General features: G+C 52.4%; 10 protein-coding genes and 1 non-coding gene across 11 annotated transcripts; 5 read left to right on the forward strand and 6 right to left on the reverse strand.

Moving 5' to 3' along the window:
* Nucleotides 1-131: 131 nt before the first annotated feature.
* On the reverse strand, nt 132-893 carry ASPACDRAFT_61617 (uncharacterized protein; the record flags this gene model as incomplete). The annotated part of the gene is made up of 1 exon (XM_020203677.1): nt 132-893. One exon carries the CDS (start codon nt 891-893, stop codon nt 132-134), a length of 762 nt encoding a protein of 253 aa, XP_020055269.1.
* Nucleotides 894-5,731: 4,838 nt separating this feature from the next.
* Nucleotides 5,732-6,258, reverse strand: ASPACDRAFT_1889375 (DUF3759 domain-containing protein; the record flags this gene model as incomplete). Its single annotated transcript, XM_020198523.1, has 3 exons — nt 5,732-5,948; nt 6,026-6,175; nt 6,246-6,258. 3 exons carry the CDS (start codon nt 6,256-6,258, stop codon nt 5,785-5,787), a joined length of 327 nt encoding a protein of 108 aa, XP_020055270.1. The 3' UTR covers nt 5,732-5,784.
* Nucleotides 6,259-8,658: 2,400 nt separating this feature from the next.
* Nucleotides 8,659-8,732, forward strand: ASPACDRAFT_t191. Its single transcript has one exon. It is a non-coding gene; the product is annotated as a tRNA-Asn (tRNA).
* A 624-nt stretch (nt 8,733-9,356) lies between these two features.
* Nucleotides 9,357-10,615, reverse strand: ASPACDRAFT_1857410 (uncharacterized protein). The gene is made up of 4 exons (XM_020197545.1): nt 10,491-10,615; nt 10,197-10,434; nt 9,887-10,140; nt 9,357-9,810 (listed from the first exon to the last, which is right to left on the reverse strand). The coding sequence occupies exons 1-4, from the start codon at nt 10,517-10,519 to the stop codon at nt 9,435-9,437; spliced, it is 897 nt and encodes a 298-aa protein (XP_020055271.1). The 5' UTR covers nt 10,520-10,615; the 3' UTR covers nt 9,357-9,434.
* A 440-nt stretch (nt 10,616-11,055) lies between these two features.
* On the forward strand, nt 11,056-12,316 carry ASPACDRAFT_1889376 (uncharacterized protein; the record flags this gene model as incomplete). Its single annotated transcript, XM_020198524.1, has 4 exons — nt 11,056-11,261; nt 11,342-11,585; nt 11,668-11,832; nt 11,894-12,316. The coding sequence occupies 4 exons, from the start codon at nt 11,056-11,058 to the stop codon at nt 12,314-12,316; spliced, it is 1,038 nt and encodes a 345-aa protein (XP_020055272.1).
* Nucleotides 12,317-12,585: 269 nt separating this feature from the next.
* On the reverse strand, nt 12,586-13,548 carry ASPACDRAFT_53105 (uncharacterized protein; the record flags this gene model as incomplete). Its single annotated transcript, XM_020202695.1, has 5 exons — nt 12,586-12,856; nt 12,948-12,975; nt 13,057-13,167; nt 13,216-13,411; nt 13,465-13,548. The coding sequence occupies 5 exons, from the start codon at nt 13,546-13,548 to the stop codon at nt 12,586-12,588; spliced, it is 690 nt and encodes a 229-aa protein (XP_020055273.1).
* A 551-nt stretch (nt 13,549-14,099) lies between these two features.
* On the forward strand, nt 14,100-14,912 carry ASPACDRAFT_61621 (uncharacterized protein; the record flags this gene model as incomplete). Its single annotated transcript, XM_020203678.1, has 2 exons — nt 14,100-14,322; nt 14,398-14,912. 2 exons carry the CDS (start codon nt 14,100-14,102, stop codon nt 14,910-14,912), a joined length of 738 nt encoding a protein of 245 aa, XP_020055274.1.
* A 2,142-nt stretch (nt 14,913-17,054) lies between these two features.
* On the forward strand, nt 17,055-17,923 carry ASPACDRAFT_30490 (uncharacterized protein; the record flags this gene model as incomplete). Its single annotated transcript, XM_020199734.1, has 3 exons — nt 17,055-17,181; nt 17,263-17,644; nt 17,701-17,923. The coding sequence occupies 3 exons, from the start codon at nt 17,055-17,057 to the stop codon at nt 17,921-17,923; spliced, it is 732 nt and encodes a 243-aa protein (XP_020055275.1).
* A 197-nt stretch (nt 17,924-18,120) lies between these two features.
* On the reverse strand, nt 18,121-19,674 carry ASPACDRAFT_30294 (M81 family metallopeptidase; the record flags this gene model as incomplete). Its single annotated transcript, XM_020199714.1, has 1 exon — nt 18,121-19,674. One exon carries the CDS (start codon nt 19,672-19,674, stop codon nt 18,121-18,123), a length of 1,554 nt encoding a protein of 517 aa, XP_020055276.1.
* A 1,194-nt stretch (nt 19,675-20,868) lies between these two features.
* Nucleotides 20,869-22,097, reverse strand: ASPACDRAFT_30406 (uncharacterized protein; the record flags this gene model as incomplete). The annotated part of the gene is made up of 2 exons (XM_020199724.1): nt 20,869-21,260; nt 21,314-22,097. 2 exons carry the CDS (start codon nt 22,095-22,097, stop codon nt 20,869-20,871), a joined length of 1,176 nt encoding a protein of 391 aa, XP_020055277.1.
* A 1,157-nt stretch (nt 22,098-23,254) lies between these two features.
* Nucleotides 23,255-24,338, forward strand: ASPACDRAFT_1857415 (uncharacterized protein). The gene is made up of 2 exons (XM_020197546.1): nt 23,255-24,020; nt 24,081-24,338. Exons 1-2 carry the CDS (start codon nt 23,347-23,349, stop codon nt 24,238-24,240), a joined length of 834 nt encoding a protein of 277 aa, XP_020055278.1. The 5' UTR covers nt 23,255-23,346; the 3' UTR covers nt 24,241-24,338.
* The last annotated feature ends 1 nt before the right edge of the window (nt 24,339 follows it).

The following is a 24,339-nucleotide window of genomic DNA, read 5'->3' on the forward strand; positions in this document are numbered from 1 at the left end:
ACTCGATGGGAAATACCATTTTAGCTATTGTAAGACCTTCCTCTGATATGATGTTGTTTACTATATATTCTTTTCATCTTCTCCATCTTGATCTTTCTCATTTCTTTTATTTCAAGCACGCAATTGATCAGCTAAACGCACGACTCTCTGCTTCGCTGCAGTTGCCCACGATGAGTTGCATAAAACCGAGGCTGCGTATCTTGCTCGTTGAACTGCAAACGATGGTCCCGATAGATGTGGCGACAGAAAGCAACCAGCGCATCCTGATACTCGGGACTCCTGTAATTCCACGTCAGCTGGCCGTTGTACTCAAACTTATGGGCCCGGTGGTTGTCGAGCAGTTCGATGAGCATCTGCGCGCGGAGCCGGAAGACAAGAATAGCACCCAGGGATTTGCCGGGGTGCATTACTTCGTTGTTATCCCGCTGGTGGTGCCAGTGGGCCTCCACGAGGTAGGTCACAAAGTCCCAATCGGGCCAGCCATGCATGAGGAGCAAAACCAAGGTGATTCGGTCGCTGCGAGTCCCGCGGATGCTTAGCGGCGAGAAGGTTGCGGGGATCACCTCCTCGTCTTCTGAGGAGGGATATGTCTGTTCGTGGTCTGAGTCATATGTCTCGTCATACTCATACTCTGACATGCGTGGCGCGTCGTGCTCCGTGAGGAATCTGTTGTTGGACCGTCCTGAGGCGTATGTCTCGTCGTTCTCTGCGATGGAGGTATCATCATACGCATATGCATACTCTGGGTTGCAGGTGCTTTCGTGCTCTGTGAGTGCTCTCTCGTCATGCTCTGCAAGGTATCTCCCGTCATACTCATACTCTGATTTACGTGCCTCGCCGTGCTCTACATCGTAGGTTTTGTCATACTCATACTCCATATACTCCAACTCCATATTGGGTGTCTCGTAGCACTCTGGAATGTATCTGTCGTCGTGCTCCGCGACGCATGTCTCGTTAGACTTTTAAAATGCGCGTCTCGTCAAGATCTGAAAGATAATCAGCGTAAAAGGTCATGATGCTCGACTTCTGGCGGGAACTTAGAATGTACTAACGTGGATCTAAGCTTTCTACTTCTTTCGGAGTGGTCACTGGCTTCTTCCGGCCGGATCGAGGTCGAAAAAATTGTCTTTCAGCATGGGAGGCTAATTGCTCGGTTTAAATAACTAACCTTCTTGCATAGAGCCTGAATTCCCCGGTCGCCATCAGGAAAAGCTCCGGATGTTGAATGAGATCATGCTATCAGGACAAATGTCCATAAATATGTGAAAGGTTTTAGACTGGAGCACTTCACCAATACAAATGGTGACTTTCAATGGCTGGTCCTCGAAACCATGTGTTCCTCAGAATCCACAGTTTGACTTAAAACAAAGATAGCCTCCGTGCTCGCTATGAGAAGCGACCGCAGTAATGGATCAACGACGTGGTTATAGCCTTGACAGAAACTCCCGCTGGGGTGGACATGGCTTTAGCGGTTGTGAAGAGAGTACCCGCGCTCAGGATATGAGCAATAAGCTTCATCTGAGTTTTAAGCCTTCTCGATTGTTATTCTTGCTCCGAGGCTCGTCCAGCATCAGATCTGTGAGCTAAGCCTATTTGTCCCTCCACTTCCAATTGTGTTCCGCTCGGGGCAATTTCTTAAGAGGCTCTTCGGAGTTGCAATGGCTGCATGGGCGGCAACGGGTAGTGGATTTTGGATTTCTGGTCTGGACGCATTTGTTAGTTGATCTCTTCATAACTCAGTTCAACCAGTACGAGGGATTTAATAGGATAAAGAACTCGTATCTGTCATAATGGTTGTTACTCAGCAGGTCAGGGTGGATGTAATGCAGAAGGCAGCCAGAACAGGGTCCAGCGACGCGACTGGTTGAACAAGTTCCCTGTTCGGCTGCTGCCTCAACCAACAGGCACCCACGTTCATGTCCAAGTATTTGCTCCATGATCTTGGAAACAGTGAGAAAGATGATTCAAGCAAATCCTCAGTAGAATGATTATAGCCAATAGGAATTTACCTGCAGCGTGAAGTTGGCTGTAGCAGGGGACTTGAACTCAGGATCGAACCATCTGCACTATATGTTGTGTATGAGAGAAGTGAAACTTCGAGCCCATTTAGAAACGTGGACATTCTGAGTCACAATATTTGGAATGTAATGTGGGATATTCTTGAAGTGATAGTTGAGGGTCTCATCCATCTTTATCGGGAATATGAAGTCTTTCCTGCCCGGCAAGCTTCGCTTTTACTTCTCTTCTTTTCCACCACCGTCAATCAGAAAGCTTTCTCCTTCCTCCATCTAGCTCATTTCTGTCTAACTTCAATCAGAAGGCTACTCTCTTCAACATGGTGAGTCACTTCTTCTTGCCTCTGCTTTCGTCTAGCATCCTTCGTACCAGTTGGGAGCTAACTCGTGACATGGAACTAAGCCCAAATTTAAATAGACTGATGACGGCCGCCCAGTCTGCGCGCACTGTCAGAAACCAGGCCATTTTGCAACGATATTGTTCTAAGAATCCTCTTCATAGAACTTCAATGCAACTCGTCAGTATCCCGAACCGAAAGGTCGGTCATTGGCCTGGCCCCTTGGGTTATGACTTATTGATATGTTATGCCCATATAATGACGAGCGCCTGAAGCAAGGGCACTAGCAGTACCTGGGAAGATACGAAAAGAGGATACTCAAGTTGCAGCAGGAGGGAAAAGAAAAGAAGCAGAGAGAGGGCAAAGCCGAGAGTAGCTAAGACGACATGAAAGTGAAAGCTGGGAACTGAACATGTTGAACTTGTGTTTTTCATTTGTCGTTCTAATGGTTTTTTCACTTTTCATCATAAGCAAACAAGTTGTCTGCACTCTTTTTTCCAAGATCCTGACCTTCTGTCAGCATCACTGAATGTTGATAAGGAATCTTACTCAAGTGTATCCTACTCTAGGTAGTGATCAGTCAGGGATGCAGCAAATTTCTCAAAGCGAAGGGTTTCAATTTCCCTGGAACTTTAAGCCAAAATTGCTCAGTCCTCAGTCCAGTCTACATACTCCCTACCCCCCCGGCATGCAAGAGGTTCCGCCTGACCCAAAATCCCACTTTGGGATTCTCCAAAATCTCCCAAAATCCACAACCCATCCTTTTCCTGCTGCGCTGCCATCCTACCATCCATTTGTCGCAATCGGCTTATCTAATTTCATCATCCTGACTTCCGTCGTATCAAATCTCCATCTGTTCCTGAACTTTCTGTCGACCGATGCTCAATTTCGCCCACGGCTCCTCTTCACGCATCTGATGTTTCGACGCGGATCCCCCGCGCAGCTCGAGATTCAGCTCTATCCTGGCTGCTTCATTACCGTCACCACGTTCCCGCCCGCTCCGATTATCTGCTAGCAAACAAGACGTGAGCCCTATTCCACTTACTCTTCCTCATAGATAAACTAAGGACTGTTTCTGAGCAGACTATCGCGTTATAGATGAAGGTCAGGAAGGCAAATTACACAACCCACCCGCGTCGAGAAATCTTCTTTCAAGCTGATAGCAGTGTGGAGGGATAACAAACACGCGTGGAGGAACAATCGTGTACAGGGGCATATAGAGGCTTAGAAGAAGCAAGCACGACCACGAATAAACAGATGAGGCATCCCTAGCGCCTTCCACAAGTCCAGGCTCACCTTATCGAATTTGAAGAAAGACGATGGAGCTCGGAATTGTCTTCAGCGTATCAGACTCGGTTTTCTGCGCCAAGAATTAGGATGTTCGCACGTGATGCATCTGGAGGAAGAAACATTGACCCACGAGGAGAGTGAATCCCAAGCCCAGGAGATGAATTTGATGCGTTAAACCGGGGTAAATATTGTTACTGTAAGAGGGTCACTGCTGCCAACGACATCGAGCAAATCGATCTGGTCTATCACCTTGTCAGGAATAGGGACACTACTCGTAGGTCTTCGATATTGTTACTCGATTCACTCATATTACTATGACATTGATAATAGTCGTACCAAGATACTGCAAGAATTGAAGGGAAGACCAGAAGGATTTAGTGCACTATCACTGCTGGTTTGGCAGCGGTCAAACACTGCAAAATACATGAAGTCATGTGCCCAGTCCATGCAACTTCCCAGAGAACGTGTTGTGTTGACTTGACTACCTGGTACTCATAACAATCTCCCCTCCCCCCTTTTTGGCTTCCAGTCACGTCTTTCGATCTTCCAAACCGCACTATCGGAGCAGAGATCTTCATCACTAAGAAAATCCGGCGTGATTCAAATTTGTGCTCTTACACATTGCTATATGCAGCATTAGTCAACGTTGATGGCCCCAACGCTCAACTGTCGATCAACGAGACCCCACCTCTGCTCTAAACACAAGGCTAACCGGTCGAATTCAGTCGGTAACTTCACGAAACTTCATAAAGGTCTAAGTGTTTATCCTCCGGACAGTTGCTTCCAAGGGGAATATTCAGATATCGGCAACCGCCGACGAGAGGCACCCTGTGATTGCGGAGTAGACACAGCTACTTTCTTCATTGTAGGAAGGTCTGTTCTTGCAATGTAAGCTTGTTCGAGTTATCCCAGGTGACGCTCGGAGTACCGTCATCTTTTGGCTAGCATCAATGAGACCAGCTCACAACCCTTCTGATCGCGCAGACAAGTCTCAAATCGTCTTCCTCCAACTCCACGTTGATCACGCAAAGCTCTTGTTCACCTCTTGAGGCATAGCAGTCAGGATTGCTGCACAGCTGAAGCTTGTCCTCTTTGAAATTGGCCTCCCCTGGACCGCACCGATGTCTTCAGTGAGAGACCTGAAAAAATATCAAAGAAGGCACAAAGATTGTCGCAAGGGCCCGTTGCTCGTTGAGAATGCCAAGCTGACAACAAATCGCTGGTCTCGCTTCGACCGGAATGCTCATGCGCTCGGGTTGTCAAACCTGCGGATCGTCGAGAAACCTCTTCGTCAGTTCACCCCGGAGCCTTGCTGCCTTCCTACCATCACCACCTTCGATCTGTCACGTCTGGCGGTGTATTATCTGGCCGCTTCCTGGTTGATTTCTTATTTTCGATTTCGTCCGACCGCAGCTAATCACCCAGATTTTTCTCCGGGAACCCGCAATCTTCGCGCTCCGAACGCCTTCCCCCGTTGTTTGGGGCGTGAATCATAATCCAATAGCGTGGCTTCGAGCGTTGGCATGCTCACAATGGTAATTGTCGGTGGTGAGTCATTGTCCCAGCATGCAAGCTGAGGGCTAGACTAATTCGACAGTGAAACTGAAATGGGCGACTCTCGCTAGATCTTGTTCTCTGACATGAAGATCGTGCAGGTAGTGGGTGCGTGCATGTGATGTCTATCTCGATACCGTCAAGTGCGCTGCACAAGACGTGTCTTGCGTACAAATAGGTCACCAGCGGCACTTGCCGCTTTTGGCGAATGCGGCCGGAAGGGCGTTTCGCGTGCGATTCGGCGTCTAGCGGTTGATCGCAGGTGTTTTGAGTTGAAACACTCGGTCTTTTCTGCCTTTGACTTAATGGTAATCGATAGCCATCGACCAATTATTACCCTAAGGGAGATCAGTGCACGAGGCGAGCGTATACCGGCTAAGTCCTTTGTCGATAAGGAGGGGAGGCTCCGAGCTCGCCAACTCTGTCTCCCCTGGCGTAGCTGCCATCGCAACCCCGCAAAGTCTACAGTATATGTTCCGCTACCAAAAATCCAACATGATTACAGCAAAGCACAATGTAAGTTTCAACAAAATATATTCAGATTGGATATCTCAATTCACAAAAGTATTGGCAACAGATGGACTTGTTTAGTAGTCCTGGGCGGAAGCCTCCTCGAGCTGGCGGCGGGCGTGGTACTTGGCCTTCTCGCGGTCGACGAAGTCCAAGCCCTTGGACTCGACCTCACGGTCGATGAAGGCACCGGCGAGACCGGCAAGGATCTCCTTGGCCTCAGCGTGGCTCTGGGGCTTGCCTGTACAACAAAGGATGAATCAGTATTGTTGTGGATTGTGAGACGGGTGGGATGGACGGGGACTTGGGAAGGCGTACCGTTGCGCTCCTGGTACTCCTCGAAGGACTTCATGGCCTCGTAGGAAGCGGCACCAGCGATGAGCTCGTGGCTGAACTTGGCCTTGTGCTCCTCAGAGCCGTCGAAGTTGGTGAGCTGCTCGTGAGCCTGCTGCTGATCACTGCCGAAGTCTATAATGGAAGAGGAAGGGATTAGTGTCCTGACGGTTGAGTGGGAGCAGAGACTGTCAAGACAACTTACCGAACCAACCCATGATGATAGTTTGTGTGGAAGATGTGGTAGAGAGGTAGAGAAAGTTTGTTAATGGATGAGAAAGAGAAAGAGGTACAGAGGGGGTGGGAGAGGGGTAGATATATGTTTTCTGAGGGCGCTTCGGGTCGCCTCCCCTCAGAGGTCGGAGAGGAAGGAGGAGGGGTCAACGATGAGGCGGTGATATCATGGGGGGGCGCAGATCGAGTTACCTTCAGTTTCAGCAGCAGCAGCTCAGCTGCTATTCTGGGCGCCACTGGAGACCAACGAAAGTGGCTGAACGGTCAGAGAGTCCACCACGCCAGAAATCATTGGGAATTGGCAAAGCAAGCTAAGACAAGACAAGCTCCGGTTGTTCCTTGGCAGCTTTCATTGGGTCTTGGGGTCAATCCGTGGCTGAGGTCGGTGGGGCCCGAGCCCGCCCTCGCATCAACAAGGCATGACTAAGCCGGTAACCTTCAATACGAGACAAGTATCATGGATTCATGGGTATTCATTAACAGCCAGTCACAGGCTCCGGCTCGGCCCCTCCGACACCCCCCTGAAATGATGCCATTGCAGCCACCGACTCGGCTGCACCGCCACACTCCCGCTTCGGTGAGCTCATTCTCAAAGTGACAAGTCATTTGTTGCCCCTGCCGTCATCGGAGTCGAAGATCGACCAAGTACTCGCGATTATTGACATCACAGTGTGCTCCTCATGCCAGATACGAGCTAATTCTCCGAATTGACTCGCGAGGAGGGGGATCGTCACACGCCAGATCACTCAATTTCCCGACGAGGGTTACCCCTCCCATGATGGGGCCAGCGAAGCGGTGTGGAAGGCATGGAAGGCTCGATGCGAAGGGGTCGGTGGCTTGGCAGATTTCGGTCCAGAACTTAGACTCCTGACACTCCACAACACGGGACAGCTTGGTCTTGCTGTCTACGGAGCGTACTGTATGTACATGTGTACACAGTAAGTGCTTTTTACCCCTCCCTCTGTGACAGAGATAGCGGTGTGTCGACCTATCAGCCTATTCCCGACGATCACCCCTCAATCCTCGAGGGAGACGTCTCAAACGCGGCATCCAACTTCAACGTGGCCACTTTGAAGCGGTCAAGCCCCAAAAATGGGTCCTCCCGATTTATCGACCGACTAACGCATCGACTATCGAGCGACAGAGGGTCCGACTGCCCCGCTGGGGCTGACTGCCCCTCACTAGCCGTCGTCAGGGTGACCGGTCGGAAATCGCTCATCGGAGCAATGAGGGGTCGAGCTGTGCTGAACTACTCGAGTAGCTGTGTCACTCTCGGGGTTGAAGCTACGCACGCTGCTACGGAGTACAGTACTGCGTGTCGTTAATCCGTAACAGCTTCGAGGCATCGGAGGCATTAACCTCGCATATCGCATGCGGTCCACTGCAGTGGATCAGCATAGCATGGCACCTCGCAGTGATCGTCCCGTGTGCATGCTGCATTCTTCGGGCGAGAGACGCGCGATGCACCTGCAAGGCTGTCTGCAGAGGCTGCAAAGACCAAGCCCGCGTTATGTCGTAGTAATTTTCAGTTCTTCGGTCATGACTCTTTCGGATCATTGCGTGATCATGGGAGGAGTATTGCTCTGGCGGAAGTCCTACGGCGCATCTGAGAAGCTTCGATTGTAAAGCTGCAAGTATTCCATTTCCGGTTATGTACTGGATGGTATGGTGCTAGCCACGCGAGACTCCCCTGGAGATCATTAAATGAGTCGGGAAGGGCAGGACATGTCCTCCGTTACCGAATTGCGTGCCACGCTGCTGGAACCTCCATAAGCTGTGGTCTTCGAACATTGTCATGATCAGTTTTTGTCTTGTCTTTGGATTGAGTGGCTCTGCCATTCATATCTCCATATCTCCATTGAACACGAGATACTCATATGTAGTTCACTACTTACGCCTAGGAATTGCTCGCGAGCTATCGCCGGTTGCGGTGCGCTCCGTGTTGACTGACCAGTGCCTAGTCGTGGTAAGATTGCCAATGAGAAAGGCAGCTGGGAGGGAAAGGCACTCTAATTTCACCGGATCAAGGCGCCAGTGTGACTGTAGTCTGCTGCTCTATCGTCAGATCATCACACATCGGGACATTATCGCCTCGGCTCCGGCTGCGAGACTTTCGAGGATAAATATATTCCGCAGTCTCCATCAACAACAAAGTACGTAGAGATAGTATATCGATCAACTGCACCGCCCACCCCGGTAACTTCTGTTCCTGAGAGGTGTAGTGGCCTAGCTAGTTGTATTTCCCCGGTCGGCTCTCCCAGAAAAATATATCCGAGCGCGTGCTGTGTCTACAGTGAGGAAATAGTGAGATGGTAGTAGCGCCTAGGCGTCATCGTGCAATATGATCATATAATTTGCGAGGGTAGGGAAAAACATAACAAGTGGTCTGGGTGGCGCAATTGGTTAGCGCGTACGACTGTTAATCGTGAGGTTGAGAGTTCGATCCTCTCCCTGGACGCTTCCTTTTTTACAATATTTTATCTGTTCCTGGCGGACATCACTCATCATGTTCGAAGGTATATGGCAATATATTATAACCAAATCTTTTTCCTTCCCCCATTGACATTTTCCTTTCGATGACATTGTTAGTCCTAGTTCCTTCCGGCAATTGCCGATCGAGCCCTGGGTCCTGACCGGAAAGTTGTTGATGCCGCGCATGTGGTGCCCGGCTGCCCGACACCTTTCATGCGATACCTGCACATTAAGATTGACAGTCTAGATGGCATTCCTCACCAACGGGATCCTACATTCGGAAACATTCTATCTAGCCCTAAACACAAATATTGACCAAACGATGCCGTGGAGGAGGGCAGAGAGCTCCTATCATCAGTACCCGGCCGCTGCGGGCTGCGAGTAATGCCGCCTTTACCACTTCATCGGCAAGCGCGATTGAAATTTAAGAAGGTTAGTATCCCAGAGTAGAAAGGTCATCTCCTGGCTTTCTCTTTTCTTCTCCCTTGTGTTGACACCTTCGAGAGAGGTGGGATTCTGACTACGTCAGGCTATCTGGGAGAACTAGCTAAGGCCACCGATGTGGGCGGTGAGCTTGCAACCTCAGGCACCAAGGCCGCAGGCCGCTGTCACTTTGTATTCTCATTGTTCCTCCTTTCCTTCATTAGTGTTGAGCTCTGAGAGGTGAGATCTAATCAGAAATGCGAGGTCAGATTCCGATAGTGGGCCAAAGAGGGTTGTCTGCACCCATGGATGATAGCCACAGTGCCTGGGCGGCATTGGACTGAAGTTTATTCTCTGAATGCAATCCCCTCGCAAACGAATCTCCGGAGGGTATGCAGCGCATGGGGATCCCAGAGAATCCGAGATCAAGAGGCGGGCCGAAGGGCATACCTTGGCCAGTCGTGTGGGGAAAAACCACATTCGGATATCTGGAACCTGCTTGACATTTGGACAGATACGGCGATTGGGTGCGATTGTTCTCGCAAGCTTGCCAATCTTCAGATTTCAAGGTAGTCTCCCACTCCTCGCCATGCAACGGAGTCCAACCCAGTTTACGACCCAGCACTGCCTTGATTCGGGCACTAGATTCGATAGAAATCACGAGTCAGCACATGTTATACCAGGTCGTGGAGGCTATCGAAAGGGAGGGCAGCATACTTCGCAGCAAAAGACAGCTCCGCCCGCGAGACACTGTCCGGAGCCAATCTCTCCCCCGCCTGCGCTAAGGTAATCTCCTTGACCTCAGCCGTTGGCAACATCCCCAGCACGTGAGCTGCTTTCGCCAATCGCTCCGAGAACTCCCGGTGCGTATGCTCGCCCGTCTCGCAGAAGTAGATTCCCCTCCGTCCGGACAGGATCTCAACCTCTGTGCAGATCTTCTGCAGCAAGTTCACACGCAAGCCCGCAACGCCCTGAACGTGAACATGGCTTCAGATGGTGTTTCCCTGCTCCACGACGTTTACAGCACCAGAACCGATGGCGTCGGCATCATGGCTGGAAGCTGGATGGAGTAGCGGTTGAACGGCCCGGTGCCCTGGCCGTAGGTGGTCGGCGCCATCATGATGTACGTGGTCACGTCGACCGCCTCGCCGGTCTCGATGATGGTGATGTCGGTGGTACGTTGGTGGTAGGCCTCGCGTGACTCGCAAGTCGAATATGCAGCACATAGCTGCTGACCCGGATGTGGCAAGAATGAAGATGTGGGTCTGCGACGTCGAAACTGCGAGTCGCAAGCGGGGGCAGCCGCTCATCCGAACCCTACTTCCTGCCCGGAATCCCGGAACTACCCATGGATGCAGTACTTGAGAGGCCGGAAGCTGCACAATCCCAACCACAAGGGCATAATCAGTACATAGTTCATAAAGGAAATTTATCGGCAAGTACCGCAGCTGTGAGCCATACCTAAGATAAATACAATATCCTAAAACGACCCATGATGGTAATGAGGCTGAAGAAGGGCCCATAGAGCATGACGTATACTTCCGCTGATAGAGTTGTGCAGTGCATTAGTTCATACAGTCACTACTTTTGTGCTTGTGTATGCTTGATTTTTCAATGTGAAGCAGGATTATCGATAGAAGACATATGCCAGAATCGGCCTATGCACTGAAAATCAGTCAATTCCATAAACTAGGCACCAAATGACTTTAGATCCAGAGTAATTTGATGCAGATCATCATAAGATCTGGCGTGTGGCGACAGGATAGACCCATAAGCCAGAGCTCGACCTCGATACAGAAGATAAATAGCTGCACCAGTCCTCACCCACCAGCTCTCTCTCCAACCAGGAAAAGGTCTCTCAAAGCACTCAGCGAAGTTCTGACAACATGGCCTCATCCACTGGCTACCTGCTCACCCTCCCTCTCATCCTAGGACCGGCACTGTCGACCCAGGTCTGCCCGCGCTTCCCAGACATCCAAGCCTTCCCAACCACCGCGCAAGCCGGCCCAGCCAACGGCCGCTTCACCTCGTGCGACAACGCCTTCGACAGTCCCAAAGTCCAAGCCGCGAACGCCACCACCTACGACTGGTGGTACTTTGACGCGATCGCAGCGACGGGGTGTCCTCGCTGGCCGTGGTCTTCTCTCTCGAGGCGAACCGGTCCGGCTTCAGCGTGACGGAGAACTTCACCAACGTGGACTTCGTGCAGATCTTCGGCACCTTCGCCAACGGGACCACCTTCGCATATTTCCTGTTCGCCAAGGACGCAGCCCTCGTGGCTACCATGGGCGATGGGTCGAGCGGGCGCTGGCGCGGCACGGGGGTCTCCTGGGACGGCAGCCCGGATCTGTCCGATTACCTCGTCACGCTGGAGGCAAGCCACTTGGGCTTCGAGGGGACGTTCTCCATGCACTCAGTCAGTAGTCCCTAACCCAGCCGTCCACTAATCACCCACCAGTTCTGGCGTCAAAACTAATGAGCCTCGACGGTAAATGCAGGTCGCGCTCCCACACTACCCCTGCAGCCCTAAACGCGCCAATCAGCCCCTAGAGGTTCTCCCGGGAGTAGGCTGGGCCAACGCCGTCCCCGATGCCGACGTGACGGTCAACATGATGGTACAGGGCTCGCCGTTGAGCTTCATCGGAACCGGATATCACGATAAGGTGCGTCGTCTCCCTTACGTCCCCTAATTCCTCTCAAGTATCCCCTCTGCCCCGCCTCAAGACCTCCCTAATATATACCCCCTTCACCACAGCAGTAGGAAGCTGGTACTGGGGCCACGCGCGCATAGGCCCGTACTCCCTGGTCAGGCTGGGCGCGCTGGACGCGAACCAGACCGAATACGCGAGCGGCTACGTGGCGTACCAGGGCCAGATCGTGCACGCCGCGTGCGGCGCGATGAAGGTGCGCCCGACGGGGGCGAACGTGAGCTTTCCGCCGCAGGGGGACGATGCGCTGCCCCAGGGGTTCCGGATCGAGGTCGATCTGGAGGAGGAACGCGGCGGCGTGTTGGAGGCGGAGCTCGCGGCGAATCTGGCCACGTTGGCCAAGCCGGGGTATGGACGGTGGATTGGGACGGTGAATGGGTGGGTTGGTGGGGTGCAGTTCGAGGGAGTTTCGGGATATGAGATGGTTAATTTCTTTTAGGGAGGCTTGGGAGGTTTCGGTGCGGAAAGAGTGTGTTTGGACTGCGTGGTTTAGGGTGTTCTGTGGTAGTGGGGGGTTGGAGTTCGAGGGGTTGATCGGTAAGGTATGGCTAAGATGAGTGGATTGTAGGGTACATTATCCAGAAATTTAGGAAGAGACTGTACGTTTATATTTTATTCAAGAAGACGATCGAGAAAACAAGAGAAAAAGCCACAACTTTTATGGAGCAACTGGCATGAAGTGGATGTAAATGTCTAGCACAGGCTTATTTAGGAACGTCCCTGCTCCCTGCCATGCCGCGCATTCAAGAATAGACGAGAAGTCGGAAAAAGTGGGATCTCAAATGGCAGCGCATCCTGGCAGAGATCATGGCCCAGCATATAGAATCCCGCCAGCGCGGAGAGCATGCCAAACGCCCCGGCGATGGTGGTAAATGTGGCCCCGAGTGCAGAACGACCATCCGCCATCATGCAGTTCGCCGTGCAGTTGAAGATGTAGCTCAACTCCAAGGCACCATAGATGGTGATGTTGATGAGGTTCCTATCGGAAGCATTAGTGATGGGGTTGATCCCCCTGCTTTGCTGTATATACAAGATAGAAAGGACCAGACTGACGTGGGCAAGGATGCGACGAAGAAAAAAAATTTAAGATTGACCATACTGTTTTTGCAGTTAGTGAGAACATGTTCCATCACTTTGATACACTGGGCCTCTCAACCCATACCTGAGACGCAAACATACCTGCCAGATACAGTCCGAACGCATTGTAATACTCGCTGGTCTTACCTCCATACGAGTCGACGATACCCAATGGTGGCATAAGTAACACTCCATATCCGCCATAATAGAATGCTTCAAGCCAATCAGCAATCTCTAAGTCATAGTATGTGAGGCACTTACCGAAAGCTCCAAGAACTGTGTAGGCAAATGTGTTCCCCTTCATCATCTCCCACTGGGCGGAGATCAGGAGTCCGATGCCGGCCAGGAAGCAGAGATTGGCGATGAAGACGGTCTGGTTGGATACAGAGCGAAAGCCCATCATGGAGAATGAAAGGGTCATGAGGGTTGTTGCAAAGGCACCGAATCCTAACGGACCCTGCAGTTCAACGTTAGAACGAGGTCGCTGCACAGGCACGCTCAAAGGCTTACTGGGTTTGCTAGGTATGATGAACGCGTATCAGCCACTATGTCCGGACTGAAAGGTTCCTTATCCCGTTCTTGAGGCTCACGCATATCTGATATGGTAGATCCAAGGTGTGTGCGAGAGAATTCGAGGTGAAGGTGTCGCCATTTTTCATCTCGTGGAACACAGTGAGGGGTGCAACACGATTTTGATAAACATCCCATCGAGGCGATGACATGATTCCCCATCTTACAGATACAACCCTAAAAAGGAAGTTATTTTTCGTGGAGAATACTAGGCTGTGGACTGGGCTCGGAGAGAGCGGAACACGATCCATGGATAGCACCAGCACTCCAAAATACTCCCCGCAAAGGAAGGCAGATGAGTAATGGATGCAAACTTTGTTCCTTAGTTCTAGAAATTTATGCGCAATATGATACAGCTTTTCAGCGATGACCAGTTTCTGGCCCCACTCCAAAAGACTTCCCGATTGGGAAATCTCATTCTTAATCCACCTGATGCTCATCGCAAAACAACCCCCATTCCATTTACATATAAATATGACATCGCATACCCGTAACATATCCAGCAGAACCCTCAACCGCACCAACCTGCGATTAAAACTATCTCATTACCAAGCCACCCAATTCTAGTCTGCAAAATGTGCCACCACGACGAAGTCAAAGCCAACGGCTGGACCAGCACCCCAGCCGACGCCGGCGCGATCTTCAAAGACCAATCCTTCCTCCAAAAAGTCGAACCCATCCCACTAGACACAATGAAATTTCCCGCCGACGACCCTGTCGTCGCAAAGACAATGGAGTACGCGCGCGCGGTCCTGCACCCGGAGACTTTCAACCACTCCATGCGAGTCTACTTTTACGGTAAGCCCAGCCTCCACACTCCATGAACGCTCCCCCACAATCCAGCACACAAAGCTTACGGGCCCCGGACGACAGGAATGGTAATCACTCACCAGCAGTTCCCCTCGCACGCCGCAACCCTGAACCCTGTAACCTGGGCCCTGACCTGCCTGCTGCACGACCTGGGCACCGCAACAGAAAACCTCACCGCAACGCGCATGTCCTTCGACATCTACGGCGGCATCAAAGCTCTTACCGTCTTACAGAACTTCGGCGCGACCGCCGACCAGGCCGAGGCCGCCGCGGAGGCCATCATCCGCCACGAGGATATGGGCGTCGACGGCACTATCACGTTCATCGGGCAGCTGATCCAGCTGGCGACGACCTACGATAACACGGGGTATCATCCCCATGTGCCCGGGTTTGAGGGGTTGGTGCATGCGGCCACACGGGCGCAGATCAACGAGGCGTATCCCCGGTTGAAGTGGTGCAGTTTCTTTGCCGGGGTGATTCGGAAGGAGGAGGCAGTTAAGCCGTGGTGTCATTCGACGCATTTAGTGGGGTTTGAGAGGGAGATTGAGGCGAATGAGTTGATGGCAGGGTGGGAGTAAGGTGTCCCGTGTAGAGGTTTAAAGGAGATGTGGCCGTGCTAGAGTGGCTGGTGCTTGTTTTGGGGATGTTGTTGAGAATATAAGGGAGATGGAAAAGTGCCATTAGATCTCGTTTAGAGGAGTTGGAGAATGTCGAGTTCTATTATGCGATATAATTTCAGGGAGGATGATGTGGATGTGGTCTTGCTTAGGTCCAGGACGCGCCCTATTGTAGGCGGGTACAGTACGGAAGAGGTTGAGTTACCACCGGCTTTGTTCAGCTTGGGAATCTCGACTGCAGACCGCCAGGTTCCCTTTAACCGTCACTATTGTATGCTAGTACTACGTAAAGAGATCTTTGACCGGCAGTTGAAGAGCCTATCCAGGAGTCCATTACTCCACCCTCTCCGTCGATATTTGACGATGCGAATTTAACTCAGAGAGTACGACCAGAGTATCAATGGACACAATCACAGGCTCTCACATCATTTTCCAGGTAGCGAAAAGCGCATTCTTCCTATGCATTGATCTCTTTCAACTCAGGTGCTGTGGATCATTGGTTCTTGTGCGACGCTGTTATCGTAAATCATGGACATCATGAACGAACGGTGTCCAACTATTTTGCTCGATAAGACATATCAAAAGGCCATGCATAGTATTGCAAGCATAGTGAGGCAAAGTAAGTCGCAACGTCGAACGGAACACGACACACCTTCAGTCCACACAGGAGCGGATACAGGTCAACATTGACCCATCGACTTCGTATTTTGCTGTCCTCTACCGCAAGAGATTCGACGCAGGCGGCCACTCTCAATAGTTGCAGGGTGGTTATAAAGGTTTAATATAACTCTGCTATAGCCGAAGATATCATGAAGATTACATTGATCACAAATCGCGCCCAGCAATTGATTAGTCGAGTTTATCCAACTGACTCGTAAACCCGCCGACATCCGGGCGACACTCGGGCCTCGCGGCCGAAACCCTGGGTAGTTAACGTTATTACGGATTACTAATCACGTTCCTCGTGTCCAGGCATTATTTATCCATCATGTATTTCATGGATATCAGTCGACTCACCATTGTAATGCTATGCATATTACTTGTCTCTTCATTTGCCCCTGAGACACCACCCCTCAACCCCCCAACAAACAAAGGGATTATCCCCGGTTAAATTATCCCCAATATCGATCAGATTGCGGCCTCAGCCAATCGGCGCAGACCAAAACTCCACCCGCGATCTCGATCTGTGTTAGTGGACCAATCACGGCCTCCGGGAAATAACCCGGCGGGAGAACCGGCGGCGTGTTTTGGGGATGGCCGGTAGCAGTCAGCAGCCACCCTGACCAGCTTCTGGCCCGGCAGCTTCGACGATTCGATTTCTCCCTCGGCTCGACGCCTACTCAATCTATTCTCCCCGGCCTAGTCTTGCCTAGCGAATTTAGCTCTGCGTTCCGGCCAATCTCTCTGATCATGTCTGGCGTAAGCAACATCCCCCATTGGATACCACACAATCGAGCCAGGATCGCGCGGAAGACGGTTCCTGGGTGAGTTGCTATCGGCCCAGTGTGACTGGTCTGGTTTCTGTGGTCAGATGCAGGGGTAGCCTTGCTTTTGGAACTGTCATTTTTTGTCTGCTGTGCGCTTCGGGAAGGCTGTCAATGCACTCACTGCATCTGGCCCCGTCAACTGTACAGTAAAGTGTAGATCTGTGATCTATCATGTTGTATGCTGGTTCCTGCTCTCATCATCCAGGCTGCATGAGCCGTTATTTTGAGTGAAGATGTGGAATCAAGCTTGCGGACTGACTCGTTCAATCGTTGTCAATTAATTCTGACGGCCGGCGTGGCGAATGCAAACAATCCCCTCGGAGAGTCCAGTCGCACGCTAAGAGCGTTGGAGGCAAACCCATACTCCCCACCCCACCTCGCCGACCCATACCACTAATCGTCTACTACGGCCTCAAGTGCTTACTCCCAACCCTGTCTTGTAGTCTATCACATGGGCCCAATTGGCAAAAGGCCACGTTCCCCCTGAAGGGGGGCAGAGACAGTGTAACCTTGTCTGGTGCACCAGAAAAAAACATACATAACGGCGCACCTGCCCCTGCACCGCCGTTGGAAGAAAGTCCACACTTTCAAACCTTAGTTCTCACAGATCTTCACAATGGGCGACGCAGAGGCACTTCCCGATTATGTTCTTGACCCCAACGCCGTCCTGAAAGACAAGGACGCTGCTTGGAGATATGGCGCGCCCCCGGACTATTCCAACACCCGTGCTGTGTACGAGCGGAGTATGTTGCCCACCCAACCATCCTCCAGTCCCAAGTTCCCTTGAGGACGATGTCGCTGACATCTTGACTCTCCGCTCGCAGCCAAGAAACAATCCCACGAGCCCGGCAGCCTGCCCAACCTGGTCGAGAACCTCGTCAAGAACTGGGAAATCGAGGCCTCCTTCAAGACCTCGCTGGCGGACTGGCGCACGATCGACCACGAGAAATACCACGTCACGCTCAACGGCGGCCCCCCGCTGTCCGGCGAGTACATGCTCAAGGTGGGCACCTACAACGCCTTGCTCACCCCAAGCGCGTACTACGACCCGGCCCACAACGACTTCGAGATGAGCCACAAGAGCTTCAAGCGCATGATGCCCACCTTCGCCTGGGAGGTGACCGAGGTGTACAGCGGCCCGCCCACTGTGGTCTTCAAGTGGAGACACTGGGGCGAGATGGCCCGCGACTATGTCGGGTTCAACGAGTGAGTCAGCCTCTGCAAATCTTACCTAGCATGTGGCTAACATGGGCGAATTCCAGCAAGGGAGAGAAGGTCCGGATTGAGGCGCACGGCGGCCCGATCGACATTCAGGGGATCATCGTGGCCAAGGTCAACAAGGCCCTCCAGTTGGAGCAGATTAACGTTTGGTTCGACCCGCTCGACATGTTCCGCCAGATCTCCCGCGGTCGCGAGCAGATTAAGGCGGATGATGCGGAGGTACCCTCTGGTTGCCCCTTCACTGGCACTGCCAACAAGGAGTAGAAGTTTTGATGTCTGATCTCGTGTCGTGTATTGTACTGTTTAGATACCTTGTGTTGTTCCAAAATATGTAATGATTGGCTTGATTCACGACGTCATTTGCGTAGAACAATGTAGAAGACTTTGCTGATGACTAGGGGAATTGCAAGAACCGAGACCCGGGCTAGTCACGTATGGCGATTGTGCTGTGCTTGAATCAACTATTCATCTGGCCCTGACAGCGTCTGATCCGAAGCAGGAATCAGTCGCGCACGAAGATCCGGGGGAGAAGGGAAGACAGTGTCAAAAGGCCACATAGGACGATGAATGCGGCGGTGTCCCAGACGGACGAGGTCTTGATCGACACCCCCTGGAGTCAACGCTAGCATCCAGTCGGCAGCCATCTCGAATAGCTCTGGCTCCAAGTACCCGATCTTGATAATGACCAGATCGGCCTTCCGAGGAGTCAGCTGCAGATCAGTAAAATCCCGTTCATGATGGTAGGGCTTGCGGAGCTGCGTCAGGATCGCAAACACCGAGCCTACTTGCAGCACCGCCTCGACCAGGGCATCCTTGTCACCATGCTTGATCGCATGCACGCGCCCGGTCAAGATGATCGGCCCTGCATGAACCGCATCCACCTCCGCCCCCGCCGTGACCGTCACCGTGGCACCCACCCCTGCATCCACCATGGTCCGCACGGCCTGCGGCCCCGGCAAGCTGGCATAGATCACCACCGGTCCATCGGGCCCCTGGAACTCGGGTCGCTCCAACAACCGAGCCAGGCCCCAGGTGACATCCCCCGACCCGCCAGCGGTAGGGTTGTCGCCGGAGTCCGAGATAAAGAACGGCCGCGCCTCGGGCGCAGACGCCAGCGCCACATCGATGCACTCGGCAAACGACCCTGTGGGCCCGACGAAGTGGAACTCCGCATGTGCTTTCCAGAACGCCTCGGCCAGCCCCTGCGCCCCCGCCACCACCGCCCTCTCCTCCCATCCCGTCACGACGACCGCCGCGCGGTTGCGCGGCTCGTCCGCCCACGCGTAGCCCGCCCAGATCGCCGCGTCGATCACCCCGTCCTCCGCCTCGACCTCAGGCACAAGCGCATAGAGCCCTTTGGCCGGCTCCACCCGGGTGGAGGTCTGCTCCCCCGGCAGCAAGATGGGTAGGGGAATCCATGCTTTGAGCGGGCGCTGGTGCGGGCGCACGGTCGCACCGGGTGCGCAATCCCGACGAAGGAGCAGATCCACCAAGTTCCGACACGCGCGCTCCTTTGTCTCCGTCTCATCCTCGTGCGGTGCCATGCGATAACAGGTGATCAGATCGGTCTGGTGGACCAGATTGCGCGACACGTTCCCGTGCAGGTCCATCGACGCGGAGACGATGCACTGCGGCCTGACCACTCTGCGGATCCGACTGAGGAGTTCGAACTCTGCGTCGTCTAATCCCTCCACTACCATAGCACCGTGGATGTCAAACCATAGTCCGTCGATCGGTGTCGAGGCTGCGATTTGGGTGAGTCGGGAGACGATCTCGGTGGCTAGGTCTTCGAAGTCGGCGCGGACGACGATTCCCCCGGGCAGTGCGTGGCCGATCAATGCCCCATGCCAGGATGCTGCGTCGCCCAGGGGAGTGTTGGGGCGGAGGAAGGAGTATTCGTCGAGGATCTCCTGGCCGCGGCGTGGGTGGAAGGCGGGCGCGTGGGTGCGTGCGGGGGTGAAGGCGGAGGTTTCGCAGGCCAAGCCGGCGACGGCGATGACGGGGCGAGAGGCCATAGGGTTGAGAATGAGGATAACGGTGACATGCGATTTTAGAGAGTGACACAATGAGAAATAGGCAGTGCAGGTGAAATTGAGAGTATAAGTGTGAATGGTGAAAGAAGGGAAGATTGAGTGAGGGGAAGCAGTTGGAGAAAGAGGGGTCAGTCACATGTCTATCACATGATAGCTATCTATACAGTAAGAAATATCCGATGTAAACAAACGCGCTTCCATTTGCTACGACTGTAGGTAGCACCGACAACAAAAAGTAAGTCATCCCAGCTTCCAGTTCGGTGCAAAGGACCTCTAGGCTCTTTTAGCCTTTTGGGCAACTAACTCTATCGGTCTCCAAGCAAGCCCATGGTCAACATCACGCTGTTCAAACAGCTCCCTCACCACCGTATCCAGATCGGCCGACTTTTCCTTGCTATTCGCAAAATCTCGCATGACGCTCATTACGACGACAAGATAGTTGGCATAATAGAAACCGCGTACCGTGTTGTCCCACAGGCCAAGTTAACCTTGCAGTATGTCAAAGCCCATGTCCCTGAAGATGTCAGGCAAGGAGCTGTTGGTCATTTAGCCTCCCACACAGTCATCAGCGGGTAGAGTTTCGCGGCGAGAATCTTCAAGTTGAAATATCACCTGACTGCTTCCGGGATATCGCGACCGAGAATATACTCGTCCGAGAATGAACCAGCGCCCATACCAGCAAAGGATTGTCAGTAAGGGAAGATAAAAGATATTCTTGGTGCTTGGAGAGCAAGGTTATCCCACAATGAGAAAGACTTTATATCGGCAATGTTGCCGAGCGTGTCTTGGTAAGTTAGCCGGCAAGAGCTTGATTCTGCCCTGTTTTGGTTCCGAACCACCCGGCTATGATCATTTAATTTGATCCCAAACCAGGCATTTGGCCACTTTCTGGTCTGGAAACTTATGTCTGATGGAGCAAGAAGGTCTTGGTTTAGTCGTGAGCCGACATGACCATGACTGTCTAACATAATATGAGCTTGTTGATTTGTGTCAATTCTGACAAGTGGTCCATGGTTGTCCATGATATCAAGACAGTTGTTTCTTTCTTATGATAGTGTTAGTTCTGATCTCTGTGCCTGCTGATTTACTACATCTTCACAAAAGGGATAAAACTCAATGTATACATCTTCGAAAAGAAGCCGAAACATCCCTCATGCTCCCTCCCAAACTCAAGCCTTACTCACCCAAACCCCCACCCCCACACTCACCCACAACCACATTCCACTCAAACACACCAGACTTCTTCCTCATATCATCTCCATCACTCACAAACCGACACCGCCGAAACGTCTGCCAAAGCGTGACTAGAAAGTTCTCCTCCCGCAGCTCGAGATACTCCGCCCCCAGTAGTGGCTTGATGGCCAGGGTAGCATCCTCGGCCCGGTAGAACGGGATGCGGGGAAACAGATGGTGAATGACATGGTGGTCGATGATGTGATGGAAGAAATGCCGGCCGATGAAGCCGAAGCTGCGGTCGACGGTGCCCAGTGCACCCCGCGTGAAGGACCAGGTCTCGGAGGAATAGTGCGCGATTTGCGGGTGGGTGTGGTGGAGGTAGGTTATTGCCACTGCAGCTTACTGTTAGTCTAATTCGCCTGAGGCGTAGGACGGATAGGCTGACCTATCCAGTGGTGGACCCAGAAATAGGGTAGAAAGTACAGGAGCATCACTTGTGATGGTCCTAAAATGGAGCCTAGGTGCACCAGACCCGAGATGGTGAGGGCGAGACCGAGATCGGAAAGCAGGACGTATGGTCGCTGCTTGGGGTGAAACAGTAGGCTGTCCGGGGAGAGATGTGAGAGGGGGAGGGAAGTGCGAGTCTGGGTCTTCGGATGGGCTATCGCTGCCTTTCCCCCGGTGGCGTAGAAAAAGAGGTAAGCCTGCCACCCTAGCAACTGGTGGGCTGCAAATCTCAGCAGGGTACTGAGGGGGGTGTCTTCGACGAGATCCTCCAGGGCATCAATCCGCCTGCGGCGCTTGGCCGCATACTCTGCTTGAGTGGGTGGAACGAATGCGGTGTCTTTCTCCATGTGTCCTGAGTACCGATGATGGCGCGCATGCGTGATCTTCCAGGAGAAGTAGGGCACCAGCAGGCTGGAATGCAGAATCCAGCCGATGATATCATTCAGCCGGGGATATGAGGAAAAGGCGCCGTGGCCGCATTCGTGCGCTAGAATCCATAGGCCGGTGCCCACGAACCCCTGCAGGAGGCTGTAGATAGACCATGCGAGGAACCGCAGAGAACCACTTTCCAACAACGGGATGTAGGTTGTCGCATATATGAGAGCTGCGGCGTAGAGGATATCGCGGGTTAGGTAGCCGAGAGAGGTCCAAAGGGACGGGGCGAAACATGAGTCAGGAATTGCTTCCTTCAGGCGCTTAAGGCTTGGTGAATGTTGAGCCATGGTCTGCTTCGAGGTTAGCGTCTTCTGCCATCGGATTTGGTTCTAGGAATGATGCTACCAGGCTGTGGTCAAACTCACGAATTGCTGGGGACTTTGATTGATTGAAGCACGAGCGAGTCGTGGCAAACTTTATAATTCGAAAACCGCTCACAATCATTTTTGGAAGAGGTTTTCATGTGAAGATACTATATACTTTCCAGGGTCACTTCAACATAGAACATAATCAACCATCATAAATCCGGTAGACCCTGCATGGCCAATTGATGGGATTTTAGCTGACGAATGCGAAGAAAGAGCCACGCTTAGATTGGCGATTGATACATAAGGTATGCTGATTCGAGGTCTTGCTCGGGCACATGTGCTACTCCCTCAGAGGCTTGTCCTACCTGTTTCAGCCATCGGTTGCTGTCAATTTTAGAGCTGCAGTGGAGAAGTGTGCATCCCATAGTCGCCTGCTGCATGACGCATCCCGGTAAACCCAAGGCCAATGATTTACGCGACATACCTTCGACGAGTCAGGGACAACAGGCCTGATTGATAAAGCCAACTGCATGAAGAGAAAACACGCATCCATTAAAAATGTCAAATCGAGTGAGGTCATAACTGCATGAGAGTCTTAGGTCGGTAGGTGATAGTCTTGCAAGATCTGTGGCGTCAGGAATGTGGCTTTATTCATACGACAATGACTCAGCCGATGGACATGCATAACTCTAGCATACCGAACAATGGTGAAAAGGGACGGCTAAACCCTGCATGATCGACGCAAGGGATGTATGATCTGCGGAGATCTTCCAGCTCTTTTGGACTGCATACGAGTCATGCGCTACAAGATAGGCACCATCAGCACTTGTTACGTCATCGCTTCAGCACACGAGTATGCTTAAGATCAGAATGCTCAGCTATCTCGGCAAATTTATCTAGACAGTCTTGGTCATGGTTCAAGGTACTGTCATCATGGGACAACAAGCTCTCCATCGTGGACGTATCAGATTGTGACAGGGTGTGGCGAGTTAGTTTCCTTCTGGGTCACAGATACCAAGATATAGACGCTAGAACCACGTCATGCATATCTTTCGGAAATCAACGCATGATGCAACAGAACACAGACACCGACGTGGCTGATAAGCTTCAGTTCACCTCGAAGCTCACGCACTATAAAAAGGCAAGACAAACCACACCCGCATTACTGGACCATCACATTGTCCTGCAACTTAATCGCATCAGAAACACAACCACCAGCCTTATCAAGATGCTATCCATCCCCAACCCCCTACCCTTGCACCTCAAACTCCCCGACGACCCCGAGACACTCGCCCTCCTCAACCGCATAGTAGTCTACACCGCCGTGATCCTCTACCACACCATCTGGAACGCGCCAGCCTACCACATCAAATTCGCCAAGAACACCTCCTGCCTGTCCTTGCACATCGCCACCGGCCTCCTAGAGTACTTCCGCTACTGGCTCACTAAAGCGCAGACCCCACACCCGCAAACGATCCTCCCGGATGAGCTCGACGTGCTGAGCTGCCTGATCTGGTCGTGGACGAGCTTCGTGCTGCTGCGCACGCTTCGCCGCGGCGATCCCTGCACAACCCGCCCGCCCTACTTGGCCGCCGCGTGCTTGCGGCCTCTTGCCACAGTAGCGGCATATGCATTCCGCATCCCGAGTCTCCACACCCTCAGCGTGTACGCGTTGGAAGGGTTCATCTGGACGCGGCTGGCGATCTTCTACTTCGCCCGTACGCCGTACTTGCGCGGTACAGCCAAGGACAGCACGGTGTATGCGATCTCGGTGCCATTGGCGGCGGTGTTTAGTGTGCATCAGAGCCAGGTGCCGGGCGCAACGTTGGGGTTTGTGTTGGCAATGGCGTATATCAGGCAGTTGAATGAGTGGGTGACGCTGCGATCGAGATGCTTGAGAGAGTGAGTTTGCTCACCTTGCCTTTAGTATATGCTTGGTTATGATACTGACTTTGGATCTAGTCCGCAGACGAAGGATGAAGTGTCGATTTGGGAAAGGTATTTGGTGGTCGGGTTACGGACGTTGGGGTTCGTGGAGCTGGATGAATTACGCGCTGTTTCGGAAGAACAGGCGTTGGAGAAGAAGCTGAACGATGAATATGTTTCCGAGGCGCGTAGCTGAGGAGGTTTAAGGAGCGTTGTGGGTTCTTAGGGTTCTTACCTTTTCTGAGACATTGTATGGTTAGGCATAGCGTTGTGATCGATTGAATATAAGCTGTTA

The sequence above is a fragment of the Aspergillus aculeatus genome (assembly GCF_001890905.1).
Source record: "Aspergillus aculeatus ATCC 16872 unplaced genomic scaffold ASPACscaffold_10, whole genome shotgun sequence".
NCBI classification, from domain to species: Eukaryota; Fungi; Ascomycota; class Eurotiomycetes; order Eurotiales; family Aspergillaceae; genus Aspergillus; species Aspergillus aculeatus.